Genomic DNA, 27,919 nt, shown 5'->3' with positions numbered 1-27,919 from the left:
TTGAATTAATTTGATCAGAGCCACACATAAATTACTTTTTTAATTAAAGTCTACTTTGTAGCATTTGTGGTTTTATATATTTGAGGTCAATGTATATTCATACTTCACCCTTACGGGTGTGACACAGAATTAACTCTTTATATCCTCAATAGATAAAACTGAATCAGAACAATGTTATACAATTAACTTTGTAGTCATAAATACTTAGAGCATACAAACTGGCAAAAGAAATGCAGAAGTTGTACTAACCAATCAGGTGCTAGTTTTAATTTTGCAACTAGTCAAAGATAAATAACTGAAATCGGTTGGTATTTCTATTTGCTATGACTAAATTTTACTTCCTCTGTTCTTGTAAAAACCTCCTCCTCCTGTGTCACGGTCTGTATTTGTCTGTCATTTGTAACTCCTATTTAATGTACAGCGCTGCGTAATATGTTGGCGCTATATAAATCCTTTTTAATATTAATGGTGTGTTCATAATTATTAATTAAGGGTGTTCAGAGGTATACAAAACCTTGAAAAGAAAATGCCATCTCTTGTCTTTTGTAAATGTGATAGCTGTGTCATCTCTTAAGCGCTGTAATATGTTTAATGACATACCTCAAGGTATAATAAATTTGCTGCATAAATAGGTGTAACTGCTCAGCAGTCTTATAGACGTAGCTGCCAGTGGTTTTTATTTGCTGTGTTACAGTGCTGACCTTTGCTGCATGTGAATGACAGACAGTTGGCACCTCAGAAGTAAATGGAGGATATTCTGCACATTCCAATAAGTTGCATTGTTTTATCTGTTTAACCACAACTGTCAGCCTTAATAAAATATAGTTTCTTGAATTGACTGCAATTTATTTGCACTTTTAAGATGAAGCAAATATGTTTTATTGCTATTTTATTGCAGAAGAGTATGTTTAAGGATATACTTTGGAATATTTGTGTGCTGCCTGTGCTAACCCCTACCCTGCCTGTAATGCTGGAAGTCTTTTTTTTTTTTTTTTTTTTTTTTTTTTTTTTTTTTTCTTTTGACAATGATATGGAAAGTGTATTGGCATAGGGAGTTCTGAATTGCCCTAACTGAATGTATTCTTGCTCAGTGACTGAGAAGAACTGCAGCCAGTTACAGCCAGGCGCTTAGAATTTTCAGGACGAGTTTGGTTTTCTTTGCACTGGTTCCCTTTAATGTTGTGACTAAATATAACAACTCAATGTGAGGTCTGTGAGGTGTCCAGTATTGGAAAATACATGTTTAATATTAAAACTATATCAAAGGTTTCGAATGGTTGCTGGATGTTGTAAGAAGTTTTTCTTTCTCCAAAATCTTTTGCACATTTAATTTTGTAATAACTTTCCCCTCCCTCTCTGCTCCTCCCACAGGTCTAGAGAATATTAATGATGCAGGCACACGAGATTTTCAGGAGTCTCCGGATCCCTGAGCTAGGAGACGTTCGTCAGTATGTACGCACTCTTCCCACCAACACCTTGATGGGCTTTGGTGCATTTGCTGCTTTAACTACTTACTGGTACGCTACAAGACCAAAAGCCCTGAAGCCCCCGTGTGACTTGGCCATGCAGTCCGTGGAAGTAAAGGTAACCCTTTAATATCTTTGTAATATCAGTGTGCAGTGCGTGATTGTTTTGTACAGAAGCAGCCCGAGGGGGAACCGATTTTTATGAAGAATTCCTTTTTTTCACACCCCAGAGTTTCTATTTGAAATGTGTTCCTTGTTTGGCAAGCAGAACTGAGCTCCTGCCAAAACTGTGATTTGAATTAATTTGATCAGAGCCACACATAAATTACTTTTTTAATTAAAGTCTACTTTGTAGCATTTGTGGTTTTATATATTTGAGGTCAATGTATATTCATACTTCACCCTTACGGGTGTGACACAGAATTAACTCTTTATATCCTCAATAGATAAAACTGAATCAGAACAATGTTATACAATTAACTTTGTAGTCATAAATACTTTGAGCATACAAACTGGCAAAAGAAATGCAGAAGTTGTACTAACCAATCAGGTGCTAGTTTTAATTTTGCAACTAGTCAAAGATAAATAACTGAAATCGGTTGGTATTTCTATTTGCTATGACTAAATTTTACTTCCTCTGTTCTTGTAAAAACTTTATTTGTGTATATTGGTGTGTGCCAATAGGGGGGCATACATACCGGTATATCATCTTTTTAACGGGTTTAATATGTTTGTTTTCCATGGATTGGTTGCCTTGCTTCTATCAGTTATACTTACCTTAGTTTTCAGAAATCATGCAGATTCCTGATTTTATTCTTCCAGTGCAAGAAGGATGTAGAACAAAAGAACATTAAAAACCAAGGCCTATCATAGCATATAAAGCAGCCTTTCACAACCTATATATCCGTGAGGAACCCTTAGTTATGTTCAGGTCTTGGAGAACTCCTAACAAAACCAAATTATTGGGGTCAGTGGCGAAATCTTCTTACTTCGATGGCCAATGAACAGAATGCTTCACAAAGCTTTGGCCCCGGGACTGGACAGGCATCATCTAGCATAAATGCGATCAGTTGGCCACTACACAAGGAACCCCTGGTTAATTGCTATGAGTTCCTGAACCTTATATTTTTCTTCTTCTGTTCATGGAGAGGAATTATACCTCTGAATATGAATCAAGCCATACAGGGACAATTATTTAAATATAATTTTGCTGTAGGGTTTAAATAAATAAAACCTTTGTTGGGTCACACTATGAGGAAATCTAAAAACTAAATGGGCAAATCTATTTCAGCTTTTGTCTTTGAATCTTTTACCAACACCTAAGAATATCTGACCTGCTGGTAGAGTTCAAACGGAAAATAATAAAATGAACCTAAATAAAAGAGCAAATTAATGAACAGAAATAAAAAGCTTTGCTCTTTACACTGCGTAATAAAAGCTTATTTGTCTAAAGTTGGCCTACTGATTTAATTCACCAGGTGGGTACATTTTGTCTTTGTGAGATATAAACTGACATTGTGTGACATTTTCTACCTCATAGTTCTCCCCAGAGCTTTTTAGCCGGTTGCACCGCCCGGCTGATTTGAATACCCCGCCCAGCTCTGGGCAGCTAGAAGGTAGAACACTGAAAAAATAAGAGGTTACTGGATACCCATGGCATAAACAACTGGAAGCACTAAATTTGCCGTGTTTTGCCACACCCCCTTTTTTACCACCCGGCTAGAGCTTCCTACCACCCGGCTGAAAAAAATTTCTGGGGAGAACAGTGTACCTACTGGGGTTATTTATGTTCTGCCAGATAAAACATAGTCACTTTTATGCTGCTAACATAACCTGTTTCCATACACCGTGTAATGGTCATACGGTTCTACTGCTGCCAAGGCAGTCATGCGACAACTAAACCGTCTGTGTAGTGTAAATGATTACATTAGAACCTCACTGAAAATCGAGAGCATTTTGGGCCAGGTCCTAAGCCAGCACTGCATGTGACAATATTGACAACATTATACTGTCCACTGAAGATGTCTGTAGAATGAAGGGTCATTGTACAGACTTCTATATACAGTATATACAATGGCTTATGTATGACACTGGGGTAAGATTGTAGGCAGGGGATGGCTGACCATTGACGGTACCTATAGAATGAAGTGTCCTTGTGAAAACCTTCTATATACAGGAGTTATACAATGGCTTCTGTATGGCACTGGGATAGGATTGTGTGTGTCACCATATTGTTAAGGAAGTTCAGTTCCAGAAAACATCTGTTTTAGCTGGGGGAATGTTAATGTGTTATTGCAGAATAATTGATGGTGCTATGTGTAAAGTAAGTTGGCATACATGTGCTTCTTTGTGTACAGCCTTCTCAACGACACAGATGTACTGCTTAACCTGTTCTTCAACTTTAATGACCTGTCATAACCTTTCCTATTGTCTGCTTTTACAACACCACCTTTTCTGTATGGGCTGTATGTGCAACAGATTCTTCACATATCTGTAGATTGGGGAAGCATTGAGCTGGGTATGACCATGGCAATTTGTAACATCTATGCATTTTAGGGCAGGAAAAATTTTCTGTCTTTTGTTCTGTATCCTGTTAGTGCACATTGGGAAGTGTGCCAATGTGGAGACTATGTATGACGGTCTTTTCTGAAAACACCAAACACCTGGATGTAATGTCATCACTGTTCCTTTGATATATCAGGAGCAAGAACAGCGATAAAAATATCTGACACTGTTTTCTTTTTTTTTTTTTTTTTTTCTTCTTCCCTGGCCATATATACCAAGAGCAATAACCCATTAGTGTTTAAGAAAAAGGAGAGGTGCCTTTAAAGTGTAACTGAATAATTTAATTACAAAATTGCGACCAGACAAGTTCTTAATTGCAAAATGAACATCGTCTATCACCTATGCAATAAATTAAACATTCCTTCCTGATTTTGCAATTTTGTAATTTAAATTCAATCGTCTTTGCTGTCACTGACACTACCATCTGTATCCAATTCTTTTGGGTGTTGAAGTTCTAACCATATTGATTGACTGGACCAGAATGACATAAATTCATGTTGGTGTGTGTAAATTCATTCTATCCTGAAAGCCCCAGGGGAAACTTGGATATCCAGCTTATACCAGCATCCTACAATGCACTGTGTGCTATGAGAAGAAGATTGTGATCAGGCAGGTAAGTATGTTTTATTGCAGAAGGTCATCACCTGTCGCTCACAAGAAGAATTCTGCCTGCTCACAATTTTTGTATGCAGATCTTTCGTTCCACATTAATATAAGGGTTGTGACACCACCCTCTGCTTTCCTAGTGGTAAAAATTCTAGCATTGCAGGCCCGGCTTGGGCAGAATTTTTGATAGTAATTGAATTTTTGCAGTAGTTTGTGTAAAGTCTAGAAAGGAAATGGTTAAATGTTAAAGCTGAAATCCATTTTACAATGTTTACTCTTAGCTCTAGCCTCCCTAAAGGCATAGTAAGATCTTGATCAGGTGATTCTTCTGGCAGCATAGCTGTGGTATTGATATTAAGGGAAATAATACCTGGCTATTGTGTAACCAGTGTTTACTAGACTATTCTGTAAACTCTTCAGTGAAGAGCCTTAACCACCTGGGAGTTACACTGATGTCTAGATTTCTGTACCAAAAGCGTTACAGGTTTTAATGAATTTTTTTTTCAAATTGTAGACCTGTAACTTACAGAAATATGTCCGAACAGGGTTCTAGTAGATATCATGAATATAAAAAATGTTTGAAACACACAATCATGTAAAAAAAAAATACTTTTAATAAAATTAAAATACACAAAAATCAGCCTAAACAAGAATACATAAATAAATGAAAAATACTGAAAATGCGATAATTCGGTATACTGTATAATAATATATTTTTCTAAATCACCTCCCTAGTGTCCAACCGTCCAACGTCACATACCTATAGACAAAACCACATAAATATATTTTCTGTTATTTTGTATTGGATTGGATACAGGACTTTGTATTGAATCCAATACAAAATATTTGAATATTCTGCTATGACCCCCATCGACGGGCGCATGCACACACATCATCCTCTTCTAAGCCGGCCGGCTTTTTCTTCTAAGGAGAAGACACCCGACGCTGGAGGACGACGCTGGAACACGGACCCGATGCTGGATGAGCACAGCGGGACCAGGTAAGTGGGATTTTAATGTAGACGAAAAAGTACGGGGTTATCCATAGTTGCAAAAAATTTTTGCACGGAAAAGTACGGGGTTAGCGGTTGGGAGGTTAAGCAAGTACCGCTGCTGTTTTAGATTTTAGAAACCTGGTACCATTCCTAGCACTTCACTGTAAGTTGTAATTTGCCCACACCTAAATCTTCATTTACCTACGGTGTACATTACTTAAAATCTTAAGGCAGTCTAAATTTTGTGCTTGAAACTGAATAATTTTAATCTTCTTGGATTAGGTAAATTAAGAAGGTTTAATATCCCTAACCTTTGCCAAGTCCACAGATTGTTGTACCCTGGTTAATAATACAATAATGTGCTTACAACATTCCTCTATGCACCCATGCATACAATTATAAAACTTTGGGTGTAAATCATTCACTTTCGCATGAAGGCTCATTTATACGATCTGTAAATGTTATTTACATGTTACTTATTTATATAGCATATACTGTAGCTACAACCATATTGATGTTTTTTTTTTTTTTTTTCTAGAAGTTTAAAGTTAACCTTCTAACTTATTCTGAACATATTCCAGTGTACACCAACCCCCGTTTTTCTATCACCGCCTGCAATCAGTATGATAAAAGCTTTACCTGCCAGTAGTCCCTGGTGCCATGAGGGTGTTGGTACCCAAAATGTAGCCAAAATATACTGTTTAAAAGGTGATGGCAGCCATTGAGTGGCACTGCCTGATGATCTTCTTAAGCCTTTGGCCTTAGCACATCTCTTGGTAGTGGCCAGTAATGTACTGGAAAAAATAAACTCCAGAAAATATCTGGCTAAATAAATGATATAAATTTGCAGCAGTCTTTAGTTGATGCTTGATCATCCATCTTTCAGAATGTACAAAATGTATAATTGCATTTATGTTGGCTGACCTGGTCAGGGAAGAATATTCTACTTCTTTGCCTACGAAAGCTCTTGTGTGGCTTGTATTGCAGCATATTTAGTGTTATTGCCCACTTGTACTGTGAAGTACTATGCTATTCGATTGAGCAGATAGTACAGCTTTATACACTTTGGAATATACCCTGCTGCATCTGTCAACAGCAGTAATATTGACAATAAATAATAATGAAACATTTTTATTGGCATCCAAACATGCCCCCATCTTAACATTTGCTCTGCCATGTGTTTAGAGATGATATGGTATGGTTTAGATCATGATCTGTTATTTCCCTTACCTTTACATTTCTATTCAGGTACAGGTTGATCTAATTTGAAGTGCACCTATGTCCAGAATATGGAGACAGAATTTTCTACAGTTACAATTTACAAGTTTGATATCCCCAAAACCCAGGGTGACTGGTATTATTTGAGTGTGGGGGGACCATAACATTAAACAAGGCATGGAAGGGTTGTTTATACAAACCATTTAAACACTTTCTTTGAGACCTAATTCAGTGATTATTAGATTTGTGCAGTCTGATATTAGTTAGTTGACAGGTACCCTTTTTGTGAATCTCTCATATAGCTCCTACCTTTGTGATTTGTGATCGGAAGCAGTAGATAAAAATGCTGGATAGGAAATTGACTTCTGGGCCTATGAAAACCACAGGGACTGTACTCTAGGCAACCACTGTAATGTGTGCCTGAGATAAAAAAAAAATAGGATGTCGAACACCTGATTTAAATTTTTCTTCAGTGTGATTATGTAATATGAGCAGATAGATATTCATACTGTGTGTGTGTGTGTGTGTATATATATATATATATATATATATATATATGTATATATGTATTATTAAAAAGTATTTATATTGCACCAACATATTACACAGTGCTGTACATTAAATAGGGGTTGCAAATGACAGACAAATACAGATAGTGAAACGAGTAACTTCTGAACAGGTGTGTTCTATTGCCTATGCTCTTTGAATTGCATACATTCCTATACAAAAAACGTTCAATTAAATGCATATTTTTATTTACTGGAGATTATTATGTGTATCCCCTATTCTTTGACAATATTCTGTTATTTCATGGCTGCTGCACCTGCTTATGTCTGTAAGGTTTTCAGTTTATTTCTAGAGGATGTTATTGTTTTCATGTGGATTCGAAGTGTTAGACAACAAGTTACTTATGTTTGCTCTATTTTTTTTATTTGTTTTACCTAAATAAAAATATCTTGCAAAAATGAAAGCATGCATGAGCTTATTTTTATTAATGTTTATTAAACGAATTGTCCGTTACATTCCATACTTGTAACTGCAGGTTTATTAAATCTTCCTTTAATTAATGATTCGGTAATCCTTGCTAATCAGATGTTGTTTATACAGGGACATGAGAATGCCCGCAGATCTGCTCTGCTGGATAATGATGAAGTTGTGACCTATTACTATGATGATGTCAGAACAGTCTATGAAATTTTCCAAAGAGGGAGAAGAGTTTCAAGTAAGCTCACTTTTTATTTGACATTTATCTTTCAATAGTATACCATTAATAGTCTGCCATGTACAGGTTGTATGCCTAAATTTTGCACTGGTTGCTAAACTTTTGATCACTAAGTATTTGGCTGTAAACTGGAATGGGCGATGTCTATTCCAGCCAAGCAGTGTTTGCTTTTCTTCATCCTTATTTAAATATACAGCTGGTCAACCAATAGACTGGTTTGCCAAGCTGCTTCCTTATGACTGTATTTCTGTAAACTATTTTAATAAGAAGATAATGTTTTCTGGAGTGTGCTGCAATTTTTTTTAGATTTATTTTGTCCTCATTTATATGTATGTGTACGATTGATTTGGGATTTGTATCAGGATTTTTTAAAGCTGTAGGTAGGGGTGAATGTATCTGACTTATCTGGCATTTGGGTGTGAAATAGGCTTTTTAAAACTATCAAAAGGTTATTATGAATGCTCACTGAGATGTTCACTGATGTAGCAAATGTCCCCCTCTGCTCGGTGATGAAACGTGTTGATTTAGGAAGGATGTTTGCTACATTGGATTTTTTTTCAGGCAAGATGTGTGAAAAGCAGAGCTGGTATTAGAGCTACAATTGTACAATTTAGATAGATATCCACTAAACTGTCATTCAAGGTGAACGTTTCTACAGTCTATCGCTAACCATAAGCTTGTGATCTGCAAATCGGCTTTTGCCAATAGTTGTAAAAATCATGAGTTTGGAAAGAAATAGGTGGGTTTTAAAACAACCTCCCTGGTGTGAGGAATTTTTAAACCTTACTATTACTTTTTTTTCCAATGACAAGGTCAAGGTCCCTTTCTTGATTATTTAAATTTAAGTAATAAAATGACTTAAGTTTAGGGTGACAATCACACCTTCCTTGAAAATTATTTCCTGATACAGGTTGACAATCGAAAATCCGGCCATTTATAATCCGGTTCCTTCAGTTTCCCCGCATGAATTTCTGCTCACATGTTCAATATAAGGACTGCAATACACTGTTTGGCCACTAATGTTTTGCTGGCACTGTTCTGCAGAAACAGCTGTTAGGTCTTGCTTGCTAAATTAAACACAAGCTGACACCTCCCAGCTGCCTGCTCCCTGGAACTGTGCCAGATGTCCATGGTGCTGCGAGAGGAAGACTGGCCAGTGTATGGAGGTATGAAGGTAAGTATAAAAATCAGGTATTTTCAAAATTCCAGATTTTTGAATGTCAATCTGTATTTGGATTTCGTTATTCCTTTTACAAATATTCTTCATATCACTAAGTTTGTTTAACTTAAGCTGTCATCTTTCACTTTACCTAATATGTGAACATGTCAAATAGATGCATGTCATGAAAATGTGTTTCAGTTCATATATTTAAGGTTTTTTTACTTTTTTGTTTTACAGATAATGGGCCCTGTTTAGGACATAGAAAGCCTAATCAACCATATCAATGGATATCATATCAAGAGGTAATGTGATGTTTTGTGGGGCTTTTACATACTAGCAGATAGGAGATGTATGTCAATATAGTTTTGTTATATACCGGGTAGGTGTAATACTTTATAATGTATTTGCCTTCTCTGGGAAGTCATCAGGGACAGCTAATCAAAACTGTGTCTGTTTTATTTATATTTTTTAGGTATTTTGGTTTATTTAAAAACAAAAAACACCTACCCACATGTCCTATAGATGATTTTAGGCTACAGTTCCTCCTTCTGATATCAATAGTTGGACGCCATTTCCTAGCATTAACACCAACAATGGGACATTATTCTTCTTCCTACTTGACCATAGGTAATTTTTTACTCCCACTGACTCCCAGGCCTGGCACATTTTCTGCTACCACTGTCCTCCCTCTGCCTACCCCACCCAAAAGCCTGACGTCCATTGTTTAAATTTGATGACTCCTGATGTTTACTGTACCTTCTCCCTCTTCTCTGGGTAAATGTTGATGAACAGTGGATTGCCGAAAGCTACTGCAAACAAAGCAATTTAATAATATCACTCTTGCTCCAAACTGTGTACAAAAGGTAACCTGAGATCTTGGTTTCTAAAACAAACAGTTAAGGGAATATTGTTTATTATATACCTAGATTTTACATATATTGTAATATATTTACTTAATTGTAATACATTATGACTAATAATATTGTTTTTGCATTGATGAGATTCAGTATAAAGGTTCTCAAATCACTTTTCCTGGTAATTTCGGTAAAATGTTGTTTGAATACTCTATAAACTGCTCTATTAGTATTAGCTGGTGTTTGGTCGGATTCCATCTGCCATACCATCTGAACATACATTCTCAAGGCAACAAACTTAAGAGCAACAGAAGACTCCATAAACAAGGTCTGCTATGCGGGGGAAGATGGATGGGGCAGGCAAGACACTGCTGGTCCTGGTTCTCGGTGTAATCTTTAATGCTTCTAAAAGGTTTTTAACTATTCTGATTGCTAATGGCATGCAAATGGCATAGCAGTCTTCTTTTATTTCTTCTATGTAGGTGATGTTGTTTGTGTGTACACATAAAAAAAAAATAACAATGAATTCTTGAAATCCTTTTATTTTCTTCTTTTTTTGTTTACTGTGATCACTTTGCTTTGTTCCTTGTAAATATTGGTTTTAAAACTCTTACTGCGTTTTACCCTTAGGTATCGGATAGAGCGGAGTACGTGGGGTCCGCCTTGCTGCACAGGGGCTATAAACCAAACTCAGAACAATTTATTGGCATTTTTGCTCAGAACAGGCCTGAGGTAACAGTTTTATTTGTCTAATGTCTAATTTGTCAAGGAAAGCGGAAGTAGCTTATTCTTCACACATTTTTACCCCCTAATTCATCATATACTTTTGCTGTGCTTATGTTGGTGCAGTTGACCACAGCTTAACTAGGGAGAATCATAGTAGGGAGAATCATAAATTTGTATATTGATTGGTTAAATCTTTGATGTGTGATTTGTGCAGGTTTTTGAATTACATGCATTTGTGTTTTTTTGTTCCGAGACATATTATCCAGTCCACCCAGGATTGTATTTCTGCAATCATTTTCTAGAGATGCACCACTTTAGTTGCCTTCATTAAAAAAATAAAACTTTGTGTTCTTAGCAGAAATAAAGCACAATATCAAAGTAATGAATGTCTAGCTAACATTATCCTTTATGGAACCCCACAGGAAAACTCTAATTTTGTGTGCTTCTATTAATGTAAATCCAATGTTCCTCCTTTTCATAAATTTTTACTGCTTCAATAATCACAATAATGTGACTGGGCCTTTCTGAAACATGTAGTTCCCTTTACATGTGCATAGCTACAAGTTCTAAGTATGTATCTGGGAAAAAAGTTGCATGCACTTAAGAAATTTGATTGTAGATTAACATTTCCCCAATGAACATCAATATCATGCCCTTCATTTACAGTGGATAATCGCAGAATTGAGTTGTTATACCTACTCTATGGTGGCTGTTCCTTTGTATGATACTCTAGGAGCTGAAGCAATTACATATATCATAAACAAAGGTAATTTTAATATTTTTTTTTTTTTTTTTTTTTTTATTTATTTTTTACCAGGGGACATTTCGTTGGTATTCTGTGACAACACTGACAAGGCTAAGGTACTCCTGTCCAATGTTGAAAAGGGAGACACACCTGTTCTTCGCACTATTGTTCTCATGGATCCATTTGATGAGGATCTTGTGGAGCGAGGCAAGAAATGTGGAGTGGAAATCATCAGCCTGAAAGAAATAGAGGTCAGTTACTGGTAAAAGGAGCCCTTTACTGAAAAAATGTGGAGGCTGCCATTGTAAATATCCTTTTTTTAAACATACAATTTCTCTACTATCAAACTAAATGCAGTGTGGGTTAGATTTAGGATTGGAATACTTGTTCTTTGTATACCAGCATTTCTCAACCAGGGCTCTTCTCAACAATGAGCAATTTGTGACTCTCGGATCAATATAACTAATGCCAATTAATGTTTTGGCCCTCTGTAACAGTGACATTCTTCCCACTGCCTAGCAATGTAGGGGGCATTCTTCCCACTGACCACCACACTAATGTACTGTGAGCTGTGGATGTGGTCATTACAACAGGGGTTCCCTAAAGACCTGACAGTTATTACAAGGGGTTAAAAAGGTCAAAAAACACTGTTCCATCTGTTCTTAAGATGAAGTACAAAAATGCTTTGTTTGGTGTCATATTTTTCCAGCTTTACTGTGGTGGTCCCATAAGTTGAAAGGTTCAGTTTCAGATTTAAAGAATATTCTGTGCAATTTCTGTAACAAATTCTAAATGCTGCAGGATTTTCTCCAGTTGCAGATGTTTTGTTTATTCATTTTGTAAATTTTACTTTTCTATATTTGGCTGCAGTGATTACAGTGTGTATTGTTTATTAAGTGTACTTTCAGTTTCTTTCATTGTGTTACCTATAGAGCTTTAAGATGCCATTGGAGAATGTGCAGTAAAACATATTGATACACAGTTTTCATGTAAATGATTCTCTCTTCACTGTTTAATCATTGCTAAATATAATGGCCAGGCTGGATGAGTCCATCAGACTTAGCCCCGTGGCATTATTTTATCATTTCTTATGCTCTGCATTATGATGTATAAAATGATCTATAATAATACATTTTATTCATTTGTGTCCCAATTTAGGCAGAGGGGAGGGACCACCATGAGAAACCAAAGGTGAGCAATATATAAGTATTATTATTTATTTATTTTACAAAAGGTGCTTTTTTTTATAATTATTTTTGACCTTTAGTATAATGGTGGTTTCCAATATTTTTGTATCCAAAATGATATGCACTATGGAATGCCATTGTAAATCAACTTCAGCTGACCACAGACAATATATTTTTATTTCACAATGTCCTTTACATCTATCACAAACTAATGTAAAGGCTTGTGTATTTCTAACTGAATAGACTTTTTGGTTTATTCTCATTTTGAAGCCAATTTTGAATCAATTCAGTTCACACTTATAAACCCTTTTGGAGCAGATAAGTTTTTTTTTCTTTATTTGTTTTACAATTATTTATGATAACAAAGTGACATAAAGACCACAGATGCTGAGAGGAGGATACAGCAGTGGGGTTGAAGGAGAGGACCTATTGCAGATGCCCCTTTGTACTCCAATAGGGTTTTTCTTTTTGAAAATGTGTAGCACACTGTATCCAAGCTGCCTCTTTTTATATGAATAAAGGGGAATGGCTGCAATGTAAAATTACATGATGGGACAATTTCTTTAACACAGGTGCAGACTGGCATTCACCCACTTGATTGGTGTGGGATTCCTCTGATGTTCTAATTAATTTTATCTTATGGTAAAACTCGCTGCCACCTATTTGTTTAGCATTTATTTCCCAATGGTGTTCTTAATAATTATATTATTTGCAAATTTATGTGGTTTATATAGTAATTATCATAGCAAGTATTTCAAAAGTGGTATTCCACATTACTTGTTGTTGATGAAGACTGAGGCTCTTTACAGGGTAATACAGGTGTGAGGAACATGAGAAATTCAAGCTTCATCTACACAGACATTGTTGAATATGACTTGTAAACCAATGTTTAGGGAACATCAAATTCAGAAAGGATTTAAAAAACTTTTAGAAATACAAAGTACTTAGAACCCCTTCTGAAGTGTGTATAAAGCTAAAGCCATTTTTAATTTTTAATGTTTCAAACTGGCATCTACAAGCTTAGATTAAATAACGCCCCCCTGTATGGCCTTAACAATACCCGCTCTTAAAGTACTTCAATAAATGTCCAAGTTTCTTTGTTGCACTTGGTTTTCTGTGGACTTCCATAGCAATATTGGTTTGGAATATTGGTGTTAACAAAAAAGTTGAAATTTTTTTTTGTTAACACTCACCTCATTTGGCTGCATTTATTACTATTAAATCTACAGTAGGGCTTTTCTTTTATGCTTGGCTGTTGCTGAAAAATATCATAAAGATAATAGGTCTCCTGCAGTTTGCCAAAGTAATTTTTCTGCTGTGTAATTGCAAAGCGCAAGGAATACCTTGGATGGCGAGTTTAGCTGCAGAGTGTCCCATAAGCGCACAATATACTGACACTCTAAAATGTAAATATGGATTGCCAGCTTTTCCCATCATCTCAGCTTTATGATAGACCGCCTCATTATTTGATAGTGGCCCCAAGGAGGTGGTCAGAAGGGTTAGTGAGAACAGGAACCAGTTACATATCAAGTTTTGATAAGATCTTGGGGAACTCTGCAATACATCTTGCAAGATTTTCAGGTGCCTGAATAGTACATGCACCACTTTATCCTGGAAATTCTGGTTATTTAGCATCACTCCCAAACACAAGGTGTTCTTAGCACAGGAAAAACATATTCCTTAATACATATTCCTCAAACTTAAAGCCAAAATTGAACAATGCATTCTTTGGTAATTAGTCAATTAGTGTAAGCTTAGCCTAAAACTGAATGTGCAAATTCAAAAACTCCTTGAGTAGTTGTGCCTGCTTGCCCAATAGACTGAGATCTGATACTAGAATTTCATGTCCCTCATATAGACCTTCAGGTCTCATATAGACATGTGATTTCTACTGGTATTCAGGGATGCTGGAAAATGTATTCTGGCATCTATTTTTTTTTCTTTTCTAGCATGACTGTTATATGATCACACTATTAACTTTCCACTGACTGAAATCAGAGATGAGAAATAATTAGATGTAGTAAGGTGTGCAAGCACATTTAGCCCATGATACCGGTATTCTGTCTACCACTTCGCTTCTATACACTGTCTGTATTCATCAACCTGATTTCTATAAGAATTTGCCTTCAATTTTGGAGGTTAAGCTTTAGGGAATAGTAAAACCGCATTTCCTTGAGTCTGAAATCTTTCGTTTTCTTCTCATTAGGAAATCCAAAGGGTGCAATGCTTACTCATAAGAACATTGTGAGCAACAGCGCTGCGTTCCTTAAAGTAACAGAGGTAACTATTGTGTTCACGTCCACTGATGCATTACTGAATTAGGTTGTGTGAGCATGGGTCTGTAGTCTGAGTAATGCCATTCTAATGGATAGAAATGCATGTCAATGCTCGTATTTACCTACTTTTGATTCAGTGGAAAATAAATTTGATTGTGTAGTTGTAATGCATTATTTGAGTCTTTATTCTCTTGCATCGTACTAATCTTTTATATGGGTTTTGCTGGTTTGACTGATATATTCCTAATGAGTCAACTTGTGATTTGTTTTTAGTCTACATCAATGACTTTCTTGTACGTAAACGCATAATGCCTGACTTGTTTTAACTCTCTTTAATCCTGTGTAATTATCTAAAACTCATTTTAAATTAAAACATCTTCAGATGACCTCCTTTAAACCAGCTCATATATTTTTACTGAATCTGCAATATATTTCCACCCCATACATCAACATCATTCTTCATTGTCATCTGTTTTCTTTTTTAACAAATTATTTTTAATGGGAACTTTACTTCTATAAAATGTAATGATGTAATTTGTTGTTGCCTGCTTAAAGTAATCTTGCCTGTTTCTGTTTTTATCTGATTCTGCCTTTGGTGCTTGGTGGTTCTGCTCTTTATTTTATCTACTACCCCACTGTGTGCCTCCAAATTGTCAACAAAGGGTATTACAGTAAACATACCATGCAAGAGAACATTTAGAGAGCTACAGGAACACTGGGAGGTCATGCAGACAAGATGCTTATATTCTAGCCCCTGTGAACAAAAAGCATGAATGTCAGACAAGAAAAACATACAATCTAGGTTTGCTGTGGTGTAGCCTTGAATAGATTCAGGTCTGAAAGTTTAAATGTTTGAGGACATAGACCAAAACACTGTTGTTCACCATCACGACTATGATCCTTGTGGTTGGAGAATCTGTGCTATTGGTATTTTTCTTTTCTTAATAATAAGCAATACATTAATAAAGTTTGTCTGTGATGTTTCTCATTTAACCAAATCAGTGTATCCCTAATAGTAAAGTTGTCATATTCGCTGGACTTGTTTTCGTAATGTTAAAGACCTTTCATAGCTTTATAAGCCACTTCATCCAAGCCAATTTGTATAAAATAGTAATGATTGCAGTTAATGTTTTTTAACTGTAATACATGAAAAAAGTCCTTATCATGCACAGAACAGTTTGCCCAGGGACTGGTTGTGTCTACCCTATACATGGGTGTCATGGGCAGACATTCTAGTTGTGTAGAGAAACAATGTGCTATGTAGTGCTGGTGATACAACTGTGACAAAGTATGTGAATAATTGTGCACAGTTCAGATTAGGGCTCAGTCACACAGGAACAATGTGAACTACAATGCATATGTTGTCTTGCAGTAACACACTTTTTAGTACACTCATTTAAAATGACCCATTTAGGAAATTGGGCTGAAAATGCACCTTAATCAAAGAGAATCACAAGGAGGCTGCATTTCTTTTGGAGTGTGCTATGTACAGGACAACGTGTGTTGTGTTGTACAACATTTTAAAACTGTTTTATTCACATCAAATGGCACCACAGCATACCAACACATTTATTCTTTACTGTAGTGTTAGTATGGATTGGCACTTGGATAACCCAATTATTTTGGTTAATAACCCTTATATTGCTGAATGGCTGGACATCTAGCAAACTGTTTTTGATGACGGGGATTCTATTTTTTTTTTTCCTTCTTTAAAAATTGTTGCATGAACTGCAATCAATCATTGATGGTTCTCCTAATTGAGATGATCAATCTTTTTAACTGTTTTTCTCCTGCTTCTCAGGACTTGGTATTTCCTTCCACTCAAGATGTTCTGATCTCTTTTTTGCCCCTGGCACATATGTTTGAAAGAGTTGTGGAGGTAGGCATAAGTCAAGTTGTGTGTTTTTTACATGCTTAGCAATTTCTGTCATATTTTTCAGAGCTTACTTACATTGAATGCCAGTGATATACACATTTCCTACTTACCTCTGGCACACATGTTTGAAAGACTGGTCCAGGTAAGACAAAAATAAAGTAAATATTAGATGTCCTAATGCTAGTTGTGAAAGGTATGTAGAAATTAGATTCCTTTCTGTGTTGTGATGTGAGTGGAGTATGTTAGGTTCTTGGTCTCATCAGAAAATTAGAACACCTTTCTGATAAGTGACTGACTTTCAATTTCAGTACCATATTTAAATATGTGAGAATTGGTACCAAATCCTGTTTTGGTGCAACTTTGAATATAAAATGGAATGAATAAAACAGTTGTATTTAAATTATATTGTGTCTCTTCAACCCTTTCACTCTTCTATGTGGTCATTTTGAGAAATTTTAAGTAAGCTGTTTCTATATTTAGCTATGATATTTCATCCTGTGAATGTTTCCTATTATTTTAAATAAATACCAAAGCAATTATTATTTTCAAACTTAAAAGTATATATGTTTGGTAATATGTTCTCCCACATTTGATCCGACTCATCAGTTTTCCTCCCACATAGTTTGGGCTGTGTATGCACGGACTGTTCTCTCTTTGTTTGGATTAAATAATCAGACTAGATAAACCACACTCTTTCCATGCTCAAACCACGTCATTCTGTGATTGAAGACACCAGTTTTATTTATATTAGCTCCATGGCCTTTTCATAAATGAAGTCCTTGGTTCATCATGTTTGTAATTGATTTGCAAGTGCAAAAAGCAGTAACCCTAGCAGAGTTTGCAGGGTGGATCAGTAATTTATTTTTATTTATGTTTTAAAGTGTATACACCTATTTGTTAGGTAAATATTAAAATACTATAAAAAAAAAAAAATGGTTTGCATTTACTACTTGCAGATAACTTGCTTAGGTCTAGGCTTTTTTATCGTTTGATAATCGTTGACAAAGAAAAGTGCAAAAAGTGCATAACGGCAGACCAAGGGCTCTGGTGAATGAGGGATTGTTGTTACTAACTACCTTCCTGGCGCATCCGTTCGTGGGATGTGTGTGTGTGTGTGTGTATATATGTATATGTATGTGTGTGTGTGTGTGTGTGTGTGTGTGTGTGTGTGTATGTGTGTATGTATACTTCCTCATACCGTTACAGCATGTACAGAATCGCACACTATACAATAGTTCAAAATAATCGTTAATCTGCCTTTATTCATTCGTTTTCAAATTACATTTATCTGACATATGTACGTAGCCTTACTGTCATGCTTTTATTAGGCTGTGTTGTAGAACAGTTTTCACAGAAAAGTAAGATACAGATTGAAGCAAAACGTGTTTTTTTTTTTTTTTTTTATCTATAGCATGCTCTGCAAATAGTGACTCATGCAAGCATCCTGTATTACCTTTTTCTAGTACCTTTTTTTTAATACCTTTTATTTCAGTACCTGAAATATTTGAAATAGAACAGGACTGTAAAAAAAAGTATTTTTTTCTTACTAACTCTTAACACTTATTTTCTTGTTAATATTTTAGTAGATGTAATCTAAATATAGACAAATAGGGGAAAAAAAATCATGTTTTCAATTCTCAATGTTTTAGTGCGTAGTTCTCTGCCATGGGGCTAGAATAGGCTTTTTCCAAGGAGACATTAGACTGTTGATGGATGACTTGAAAGTTCTGCAGCCGACCATTTTCCCGGTGGTACCTCGATTATTGAACCGGATGTTTGACCGGGTAAGCCAGTTGGTTTTTATTACACGTATATGTATAGATTCCTATTTTTGATGTGATTATAACTGGTCTCTTTGTCTCTAGATATTTGGACAGGCAAACACTTCATTGAAGCGTTGGCTTTTAGAATTTGCTTCAAAGCGGAAAGAGGCTGAACTACGCAGCGGAATTATCAGAAAGGATAGTGTGTGGGACAAACTCATATTCCAGAAAGTTCAGGTATTTAATATTATTCAGATACATATTGTTTATATATAACTTACAATCCTCTATAGAGAAACTCCCTTTCTCATGGGAGAGGGAATGGCAGGACTGATAGCCCAATATGTGTGGTACATGTGCTGGTAAGGAACATACTGGCAGAAGAGGAGCAGAGTGTGAATAAAGGGGTGATTTACTGCTATATGTTCACTGTCCAGTCATCCACTAGGGGCAGGAAGGTGACCTGGATTTTTAGTCTAAATGCTGCAGAAAAATGTCTGGTCACCAGCATGGCTATTCTGTCTAACAATATCAAGACTGGACTGTCACAGGCACACGCATGGCTAGCATTTAATGGTTCATTCTCTTATGTTGACATGCTGTTCTGTAATTGTTGTTTAATCTTAAGAAAAAAAAAAAAACTTAATTAATTGCAGCATTACGTTCTCTGCCCCACCCAATCAGGTTGCCACATGTATGTATGCAAACACTGTTAAGGGAAGCAATTTTTCCCCCTAATTTTTTAAGCTGTAGACATGCCGGTGTTGAAATTCTGTTTGTGTATTTTGAAATTATATAGCAATGACTATAAAATGTAGCAAGTTTAGACTACATCCCATCGGTAATCCATCCCATTTTGGTGACAATTGCAGTACATTGTGTAGTTTCCTTTAAATGTGAACTCCTTTATTCTTCACTTGTAGGATAGTCTTGGCGGGAAAGTTCGACTTATGATTACCGGAGCTGCTCCTGTTTCTCCTACAGTGTTAACATTCTTGCGGGCAGCTCTTGGTTGCCAGGTGGGTACAGTTTTATATATTTCAGAATAATAAAAGTGTTATTTCTATGTGTAAAGTAGCTCTGGACATTGTATCTGCTACTTTCAAATATTTCTACACCTCTCAGAATCTCATGAATTTGTTCCTATCCAATTTTCCTATCCTTAACCAGTCATTGATAGATTAGACATGTTCGTAATATTCATTATCATTCATACAACACTCTTAATACCTTTTCTTTATGAGAAAGTCAATCAGAAGGTGTTCTCAGTGTGTAGGGACTTCCAGCCAAATAAATACTCCTTGGAAAATTGATTGAAGTGATTTTCCAAAATTAGCAGAAGATCTGCCTAGGTATAGCAGCTTTTGGAGTCATATCTGATGCGGTCAATAGCAGAGGTCTGACAGGTGGGCCACGGCTCTGGCCAGTGCACCCCCCAGCGAGGTCGGCAGCAGGATCCTGCTTGGGGAGGGGGTGCACTGGCCACAGCCGAGGACCACATTTGCCTTACGCATCACAGACTCAGGGCTCTGGGCTCAGATTTGCAATGGAAGAGTGGGCAGGTTCTGGCATAAGGACGTCACTCTGCGGGAATGTTGCTTCCCCTTTGAGTGACACAAGGGCTCCTCGTGCATGCGGTCCGGAGACCATGAGCTACAATAGGTTGGGCACCACTGGTCTTTAGTACTGCAATAAATCAAGGTAGAATAAAGATTATTATAAAATACTTAATACTGCATGATTGTTTAAAAAAAAAAAATTGTACACATACAAATATGGTAATAGCTTGCTTTAAAGAACTTCACAGTGGATATTGGTGTACTTTAATTCTTTTGGTTTTGTAAACACATGTCTGCTCTGTGGAAATTAGGTTTAAATGTGTTCTATTTTTGTTTTAGTATATCTTATTAAAGTACGTATTTTAGTGCATCCAGTTTGAATTGTATTTTAGCTATCTGCAATTGGGACACTTGTATGACGTCTTCTACTGCTGACCTTTAAGCCTATTAGTGGCATGAGCGTGGTACTGAATCCAAAGAAACCCAGATGAAGTGGTCATTTCAGGAGGTGGTGGCAGTGCCATTTTTTTCTTGTGTATCTTTTTGGTAGTTTTTGAACAGTTGGGAGAAGAGTTAGACCTTCTGTAAAATTTCAATAGCTTTCTGAATTTCCTTTTGGAAATTTTACTCCTCTATTTGTACTGGTGGCCATTGTTACTGAAACAGAAAGTAATGTAAAATGAAATATTTTTAGAGTTGTTTGCAGAACAGAAGGAAAGGTGAGGGGAAGTTATCTTTTAATAAAGTTAGTTTTAACTTTATTTTACTAGTAATAATGATAGACAACTCTTTTGCATTCGTATTGTGTTTTCTAGTTCTATGAAGGCTATGGACAGACTGAATGCACTGCTGGTTGTTCACTTACTTATCCTGGGGACTGGACAGCAGGTATGAACACTTAAAGCAGGCAGGTAAAATAAATAAATAAATGCTGAACAAGGTCATAATAGAGATGCCTGTATTTTATTAATGTGCATCATTTGCATTTTTAGCTGTAAAAAAGAGTTTGAAGAGGGCGTCATTGGCTTGGGTGCTAGAGGTGGAAAATGGTGTTCTCCATGTTTTCATCCAAAGTCTTATATCTGGCTTTCCTGTTTGGATCATAATACTGGCTAAACAGAATTACAGACTACTTGCAGATTTAATTAGCTCACATGTGTATTTCATCTATGTATTAAGCTGATCAAAGAAGAAGAAGAAAGGAGAAGAAAGCCAGGGTATTTGATGTGCGGCAGTATATTGAAACATTTTTTTTTTAAAGTGCATACAGCTACAGTTTTGAGAAATTAACATCGTACTGGTCTTCCCCGCTGCAGAATATGGGGGGGTTGCTGGTAGACCCGTCAGCTAGACACCAATTTCCTATTGAAATTGTGACAGTTGAACGTCCTGTGTCCCGACATGTTTCGCTTCTTTGGGCTTCCTCAGGGGGCATAATAAAGAGCGTTTGTTCAATGAATGAACTGCAATCTAGTCATGGTGGAAGAAAGGTCTCAAGGAGGTGCACGAGTATTGACACCATCCTTGTGTTTTTTGGTGTACAGGTCCCACAGTCTAATAGTCTAGTCCAGTTCTATTGGCATTTGTTAAAATATGCAATGTTCAATCATGTGTAAATTAGACAGTGGTGGTATAGTCAGAAAGGAGACGCCTGCAGCCTGACTAACATACAGACAAGACTGCTTTAAAAAAATATTTTTTTAATATACTGCCGCATATCAAATACCCTGGCTTTCTTCTTGTTTCTTCTTTAATCATTTGTATATATCAGGGTAGGTGGCCTGCCCAACAATAGAGATTATAGATTAGCACCTCCTTTCTAATTATGCATTGAGCTATCTTCCTTGGTTTTTTTTTTTTTTTTTTTTTTATGAAACTTTAGGCTTACTAAGGTTATCATTTTTTTAAAAATATTTATTTAAGTAAATTATGTATAATGTAGAAGTAGTCCCTCTGTTTTAGCCTTTATCCAACATTAAATTACATCTGTATGTATATTAACTATGTGTACCTTTTTCATTATAACAGGCCATGTGGGTGCTCCTATGCCCTGCAACTATGTGAAGCTAGTAGATGTGGAAGAAATGAACTATTTTGCAGCAAAGGGAGAAGGAGAGGTGTGTGGAAATCAAAATATTAGTACAATCTCCTGAGAGGCAGACTAGAAAAATTATATGTTTATCTTTTAGGTTTGCATCAAAGGAGCAAATGTTTTCCAAGGATACTTGAAAGATCCAGAAAAAACTGCTGAAGCTTTAGACAAGGATGGCTGGCTACACACAGGAGATGTTGGCAAATGGTTACCAGTAAGTATAGTTTAAGCCAACAGGTTTATAAAATGTTATTTGGGTAAAATAACTCGGGAGAGGCTTTAGTTCTATGTTCTTGGAATAGAGTTTTATTAATATTATATGATAAACGGGCCTATTCTGCCCAAGGTGATGACCATGTGTTTCTGAATTTTTGGATGTTGGAAAACTGTATCTAGATATGGTCTTTTGTGATGGTTTCCAGTGACTGGAATGAACGAGCGAGCACCATTTACAAAGCACTGTTCTGCTCAATGGAGGGGAGAGGGGGGCAAGCGTGGTCCCTGCTGTGCTCTCCTCTATGAACCAGACCTAAAAAATGTGCATCATCTGAGATCTGAGCTTGCATTATGTAAATAACTTGCATATATTTATACTTTGTTCCTTAGAATGGTACATTAAAGATTATAGATCGTAAAAAACACATATTCAAGTTGGCCCAAGGTGAATACATTGCACCAGAGAAAATTGAGAATGTATAAACAAGAAGTGAACCAGTGATACAGGTGTTTGTTCACGGAGAAAGCTTACAGGTAATGTGAAACTATATGCTGCTTAGAATCTGGTATGACTTGAACTGTGCAGATACTCATTTATCCTGTCCTTGTTCTTAGGCTTTCCTTGTAGGCATTGTAGTGCCAGATCCTGACAGTGCAATCAACTGGGCTAAAAAGAGGAAACTGGAAGGTACTTACGAAGAGCTGTGCAGCAATAAGGTAGGTACATAGAATCGTTAGCTTGTAGGATCACTGGTAGTAGATGGTCAATACCCCATTTTTATTTCAAAATATGTTTTTTTTCTTTTTAAATGTATCTATAGCCAAAATGCTCTCCTATTTTGGACGGTATAAGAAAGGGTTTGTACCTTTTGAGGAATATTCCCTTTACTTTTTCTCACAGATGCAGCCAATGTGAGGGAAACTCCCCTCTTAGAAAGCAGTCTACACAACATGTGTCTCTGAAGTTTTTCTCCTTGCATTTCAACAATAAAAGTGTTGCTGAAATGAAGGAAGGGATTTGATAGATGTGGGAATTAGCCAACCAGTATTGTTATCAAAATAAATCCTTGGTGTTGCCAACCACATTGTAACAATACAAACCAAAAATATAAGAGAAAACAGAAGGCAGATTTTTTTTGGCATAATACACATAAATTGTGAATAGGTTATATTTTAGTCATCATTGACAAAACTGAAAATGTAATCATGATAGATTCTATGATTTGGAGCGCTTGAGTGATACTCCCCTAACGCGTTTCGCCCTTATTGGCTTTTTCAGGGATTTAGGGATTCACATATAAAGTGATTGTAGTATCACTGGTGGTAGATCTAGTCAAAAAAAAAATTATATATATATATATATATATATACATACAATATGATTTGTATCCAATAATAAAATAATATTTTAGACCAAAAGAGTACAATAATGAATAAACAAAGTAAATATTTAATTTATCATCATTAAAAACAATAACGCTTTGACTTTTACCAATTATGAGTGAGATTGTGTGGGGTAAAATTACCACACTAATATGTTTTGGCAGATCTGCATCTCTGTATTAGGCTGTATATTAGAAATAAATTGTCATAACCAATAACAGTATAGTGGAAATAAAGTGATGCTAGGCATAGGTGAGTGCCATGCCTGACAATATGATGAATCTGACTTGCTATAGAGAGAAGTAGTAGGAGCTAATTAGTTGACATAAGGTATGTATAAAATAGTACTTAATGCGCAGGTAATTAAACACTATAAGAGTTTGACAATAGTTTGCACATGTGTTCAATTTATGTCCAATTTGCTCCGTTCCAGAACTTTAAAAATGCCATTTTAGAAGATTTTTTGAAACTTGGAAAGGAATCTGGATTAAAAACATTTGAACAAGTGAGTAAACTCTGTTGTGTCACTTATTATAATTTTTTTTTTCTAAAGGAAACCTATCTGGGTGAAAATTAAAAGCTTGCAGGAAATCTTTACTGTCCATGGTTTCTCAATTTGAGTCTTCAACTCTCTGAGGAAGGATTCTCACAAAACTTAATACTTTGAGGTTGCAAAGTAATCACCTGAGTCGCCCACTGATTTGTAAGCCCTGCAGTGAAATCTTATTGGAGTTTATTTACCGCAAGCTGTAACACTGTATCTCTTATACTTTAGCATTATTGGAAAAGAAAAAGAGAGATTTTTCCTAAAGGATAACTCTTATACATAAAGTATACTTATTAGGTATGCCCCTATATCCTGACCCAAAATAATCTATCCTACCCCCTTAGATTTCTTACATCAGCATTGCAATAGATGCACCAGTTCGGTACAACCTCAAAGACTTCTATGAAACTGTATCCTGGGGCCATAGAGGAGTCCCCATAGATGTCTGTTTAGTGGTCCTCAACTAGTTCATCTACTTCATCTCTGAATTATGAGTAGTGTATGAAAAGAAGAGAATCGCCAGCCTTCTGAGTTCTTGTTAAGGATAAATCTGTGACAGTGAAGGTAGGGTAGGTTACTTTAGGTTAGGAATCAAAGGCACAGTTAGTGGCTTCATTTTATTTGAAAGTGTGGTATTTTGTTTAAACATATCTAAAGCCAAAAGAGAAAAGTTGTAACGTCTGTAAGGTCTTTATTGTGGTTTGTGAGAGGGGTTTTGGTTTAAGAGTAATAGCATTCAGAAGCCAAGTGCTTTCTAAATGCCTGCTCTACCCATAGCTTTTAAGACTAACCTATACAAGATTGTTAAAGTGAAGTGTAAAGTGAAATCCATTCAATATATAATGGACCTTTTATACATTTCAAGGGTAAAAGCCGGTAATACTGCAGATTCCTACCAGTTTTTTATTCTGGAGATTATGGTATGGTAAGTGAATGTTGAATTCATTCTGTTACTTCTCTTTATTTTAGGTAAAAGACATTGCTTTATACCCAGAAATGTTTTCAATCCAGAATGGGCTGCTGACCCCCACACTGAAAGCCAAGAGGCCAGAACTGCGAAAATACTTTCAGAAACAAATTGATGAACTTTATGCCAACAACCGTGTATAAAATAACCATATTTTAGTACCACCTGCTAATAATCCGCAATAGAATTTACAAATCTGGCTGGTCATAGGAATAATATGGAAGATTTATCTTTAATGCCTTACTGGTCACCTATGTTCATCTTCTCTGCTGTGACCAAAAATTATCCAAACTCGGCCTTACAACGTGAAGGACGGCTACATGTGATTCAAGTCATTGGGACTTCTCTTATATGAATGTCAATCTCTAAATCTATGATTTTGTGAATGTTTGGTGTATGCTCTAAATGACTCTAAATGGCTCTAAAGCAGCTGTAACTGTAACCCAGCACATGTGTGCATGTCTGTTTTTTATCCATGTCATGACTTTGTGTAATTCATATACTGTTGCTTATTACTTCTCTGCTCAGTCCAGGCTTTTTTAAAAAGGCAGTGCAAATGCTGGTGTGCTGCTAGGCTAAGGTCAGATAGGTACATTTACTTTCAGTTGAGTTTAGCTGGACACTTTTCTGGCTATTAGTAGAATTTTGTATGTTCCTTATGCTGTTATGTCAGAGCTTGGAAATTGTTTATTAATATAAATACATTGTATCATGTCTTCTAGCTTATTATATATGCTGATATAGAAAAAAACCCTGTTACAAATGACAGTGTGACATGCATTCAAATGCCATGTTTTTTAAAATACTGTAAGGAATGTGTCGGATTGACTTTGTCTGGACTCACAGTAATCAAGGTAAAATACACATTTCTTAGTTAGTGCAGAACAAGGAATTTATAGCTTGTTGGTTTCTCTGGTCCACTGCACTTTGCACATTGCTCTCTGCTTTATTAATTAATGTCTTCAATCTTAAATTGCAAATCGCCAACCTGTTTGCCATATCAGATCTCTTATCCAGCGATTTTTGTATATACTCATGATAAAAAAACAAAAAAAACAGGAAGAAAGAGACCTGTACATTGTGAAGCAGCCAATTTCCCATTAATAATGTCATCTTTCTCATTCTAAAACATTCTGTGGGGGCAAAGTTTATTAAGTAACACTAGTGGTATTTTAAAGAGGTAGATTTGATATTTTACCATGGTCTTTAGGAATATACAAGTACACTTAAAACTATTCTGTACACTTTTTAAAATATATTTGAAACACCAATGGCTTATTTAATAGGACAAGCGTCTGGCCTAAAGATCACCAATAATCGGATTCTGTCTACTGTCTGCATCCGTTAAAGATAAGCTGTGATTGGTCCCCTTTGGTCACTGCCTTATTAAATATGCCTCGTAGTTCTCCTTTTATTGAAAACCATTTTTTTCAATGTCAATAGAAATCTTGTACCTTCAGGCTATAATGCCTCCTACAGCATTTGACCATGTTTTTGAAGCACTTATTGGCAAAAGACCTTAGGACCTTATTGTGTTAGGAATTTGGCTTCACCTTTTCCTGAAAAGCCACAGGAAGCTTACAGAAACTGTTCAGTGGTTTATCTTTTTATTGGGCTTGTTATTAGTTATTGCTGGTTGCCCACTCTTTAGTTGAACTGTATTTCAATTCCCTGAAGGTACAATACTTCCTTTTCTGTGTAAAGGATGCGAAAGAATAGGAATAGTTGCACTCGCCTTAAAATTACTATCTTTGGATCCATTGAGGGACAAGGGTCCCATCCACTTTGTGTTTATAGGCATACTGTTGGTACTGCATATAAAACTTTACAATACTTAAGCATTCTGCTAGAAAAACTCTATTTGCCACTGTCTAACTGGTGCTGTACAACCCAATAAAGGTACGCAAAGGTACAAGACTTCCTCTAACCCCTAATGGACTACAGAAAGTTTTTTTTACAGTAAGTGAAAAAATCCCATTTTTCTATGTTGTCAAAGCTGCTAGAGGGTTGGGGGTGGTCCATGCCACCAGTTCAGGAAATATTTAAAAGTGCATTATTGCTGACATGTCTGGAAGTGTTATTTTACTTCAATAAGGGAATAAATGAACAGTTCTTTTTGGGTGGAGGGTTGAAAGTTTTGTCAGCACCACTAGTTTTTAAGGCTTTTTGAGCTGTTCTTATACAGGTATTTTTTTAATAAATGCAAGACACAAGGGAATTGTATACAAGCACAACAATGGTTTGCACTATGTAAAGACCTGTGTGATTTTTGACAATGCACTGTATACTAGGGTAAGATCATTTATAATATTAAAAAAAGTCAATGCACAGATCAGAATGAATCTTTAGCTAAAGTATGCACGACTTGTTAAAACTAAAGAACACTGTATAATGAACGGTATTGATATTGTACAAACCAAAATCTTATTGTCCTGCTTCCTTTTCACCCCCTTCCTAAAATGAAGGAAACCAAAATAAATGAATATTAGATTGTA

General features: G+C 36.0%; 1 protein-coding gene across 1 annotated transcript; it reads left to right on the top strand.

The window, feature by feature from the left end:
* The first annotated feature begins 1,354 nt into the window (after positions 1-1,354).
* Positions 1,355-27,919, top strand: ACSL1 (acyl-CoA synthetase long chain family member 1). The gene is given in 19 exon segments (XM_072406850.1): positions 1,355-1,584; positions 7,957-8,071; positions 9,471-9,535; positions 10,718-10,819; positions 11,480-11,579; positions 11,631-11,820; positions 12,429-12,436; positions 14,952-15,025; positions 16,823-16,900; positions 18,547-18,681; positions 18,763-18,897; positions 19,584-19,679; positions 21,035-21,107; positions 22,248-22,336; positions 22,409-22,525; positions 22,918-23,061; positions 23,143-23,244; positions 24,344-24,415; positions 25,427-27,919. Coding segments are annotated over 19 exon segments (2,034 nt in total). The 5' UTR covers positions 1,355-1,386; the 3' UTR covers positions 25,568-27,919.

Source organism: Pyxicephalus adspersus, chromosome 3 (assembly GCF_032062135.1).
Source record: "Pyxicephalus adspersus chromosome 3, UCB_Pads_2.0, whole genome shotgun sequence".
Taxonomy (NCBI): domain Eukaryota; kingdom Metazoa; phylum Chordata; class Amphibia; order Anura; family Pyxicephalidae; genus Pyxicephalus; species Pyxicephalus adspersus.
The sequence above is the reverse complement of the archived record's forward strand: the minus strand, read 5'-3'. Positions and strand labels throughout refer to the sequence as shown.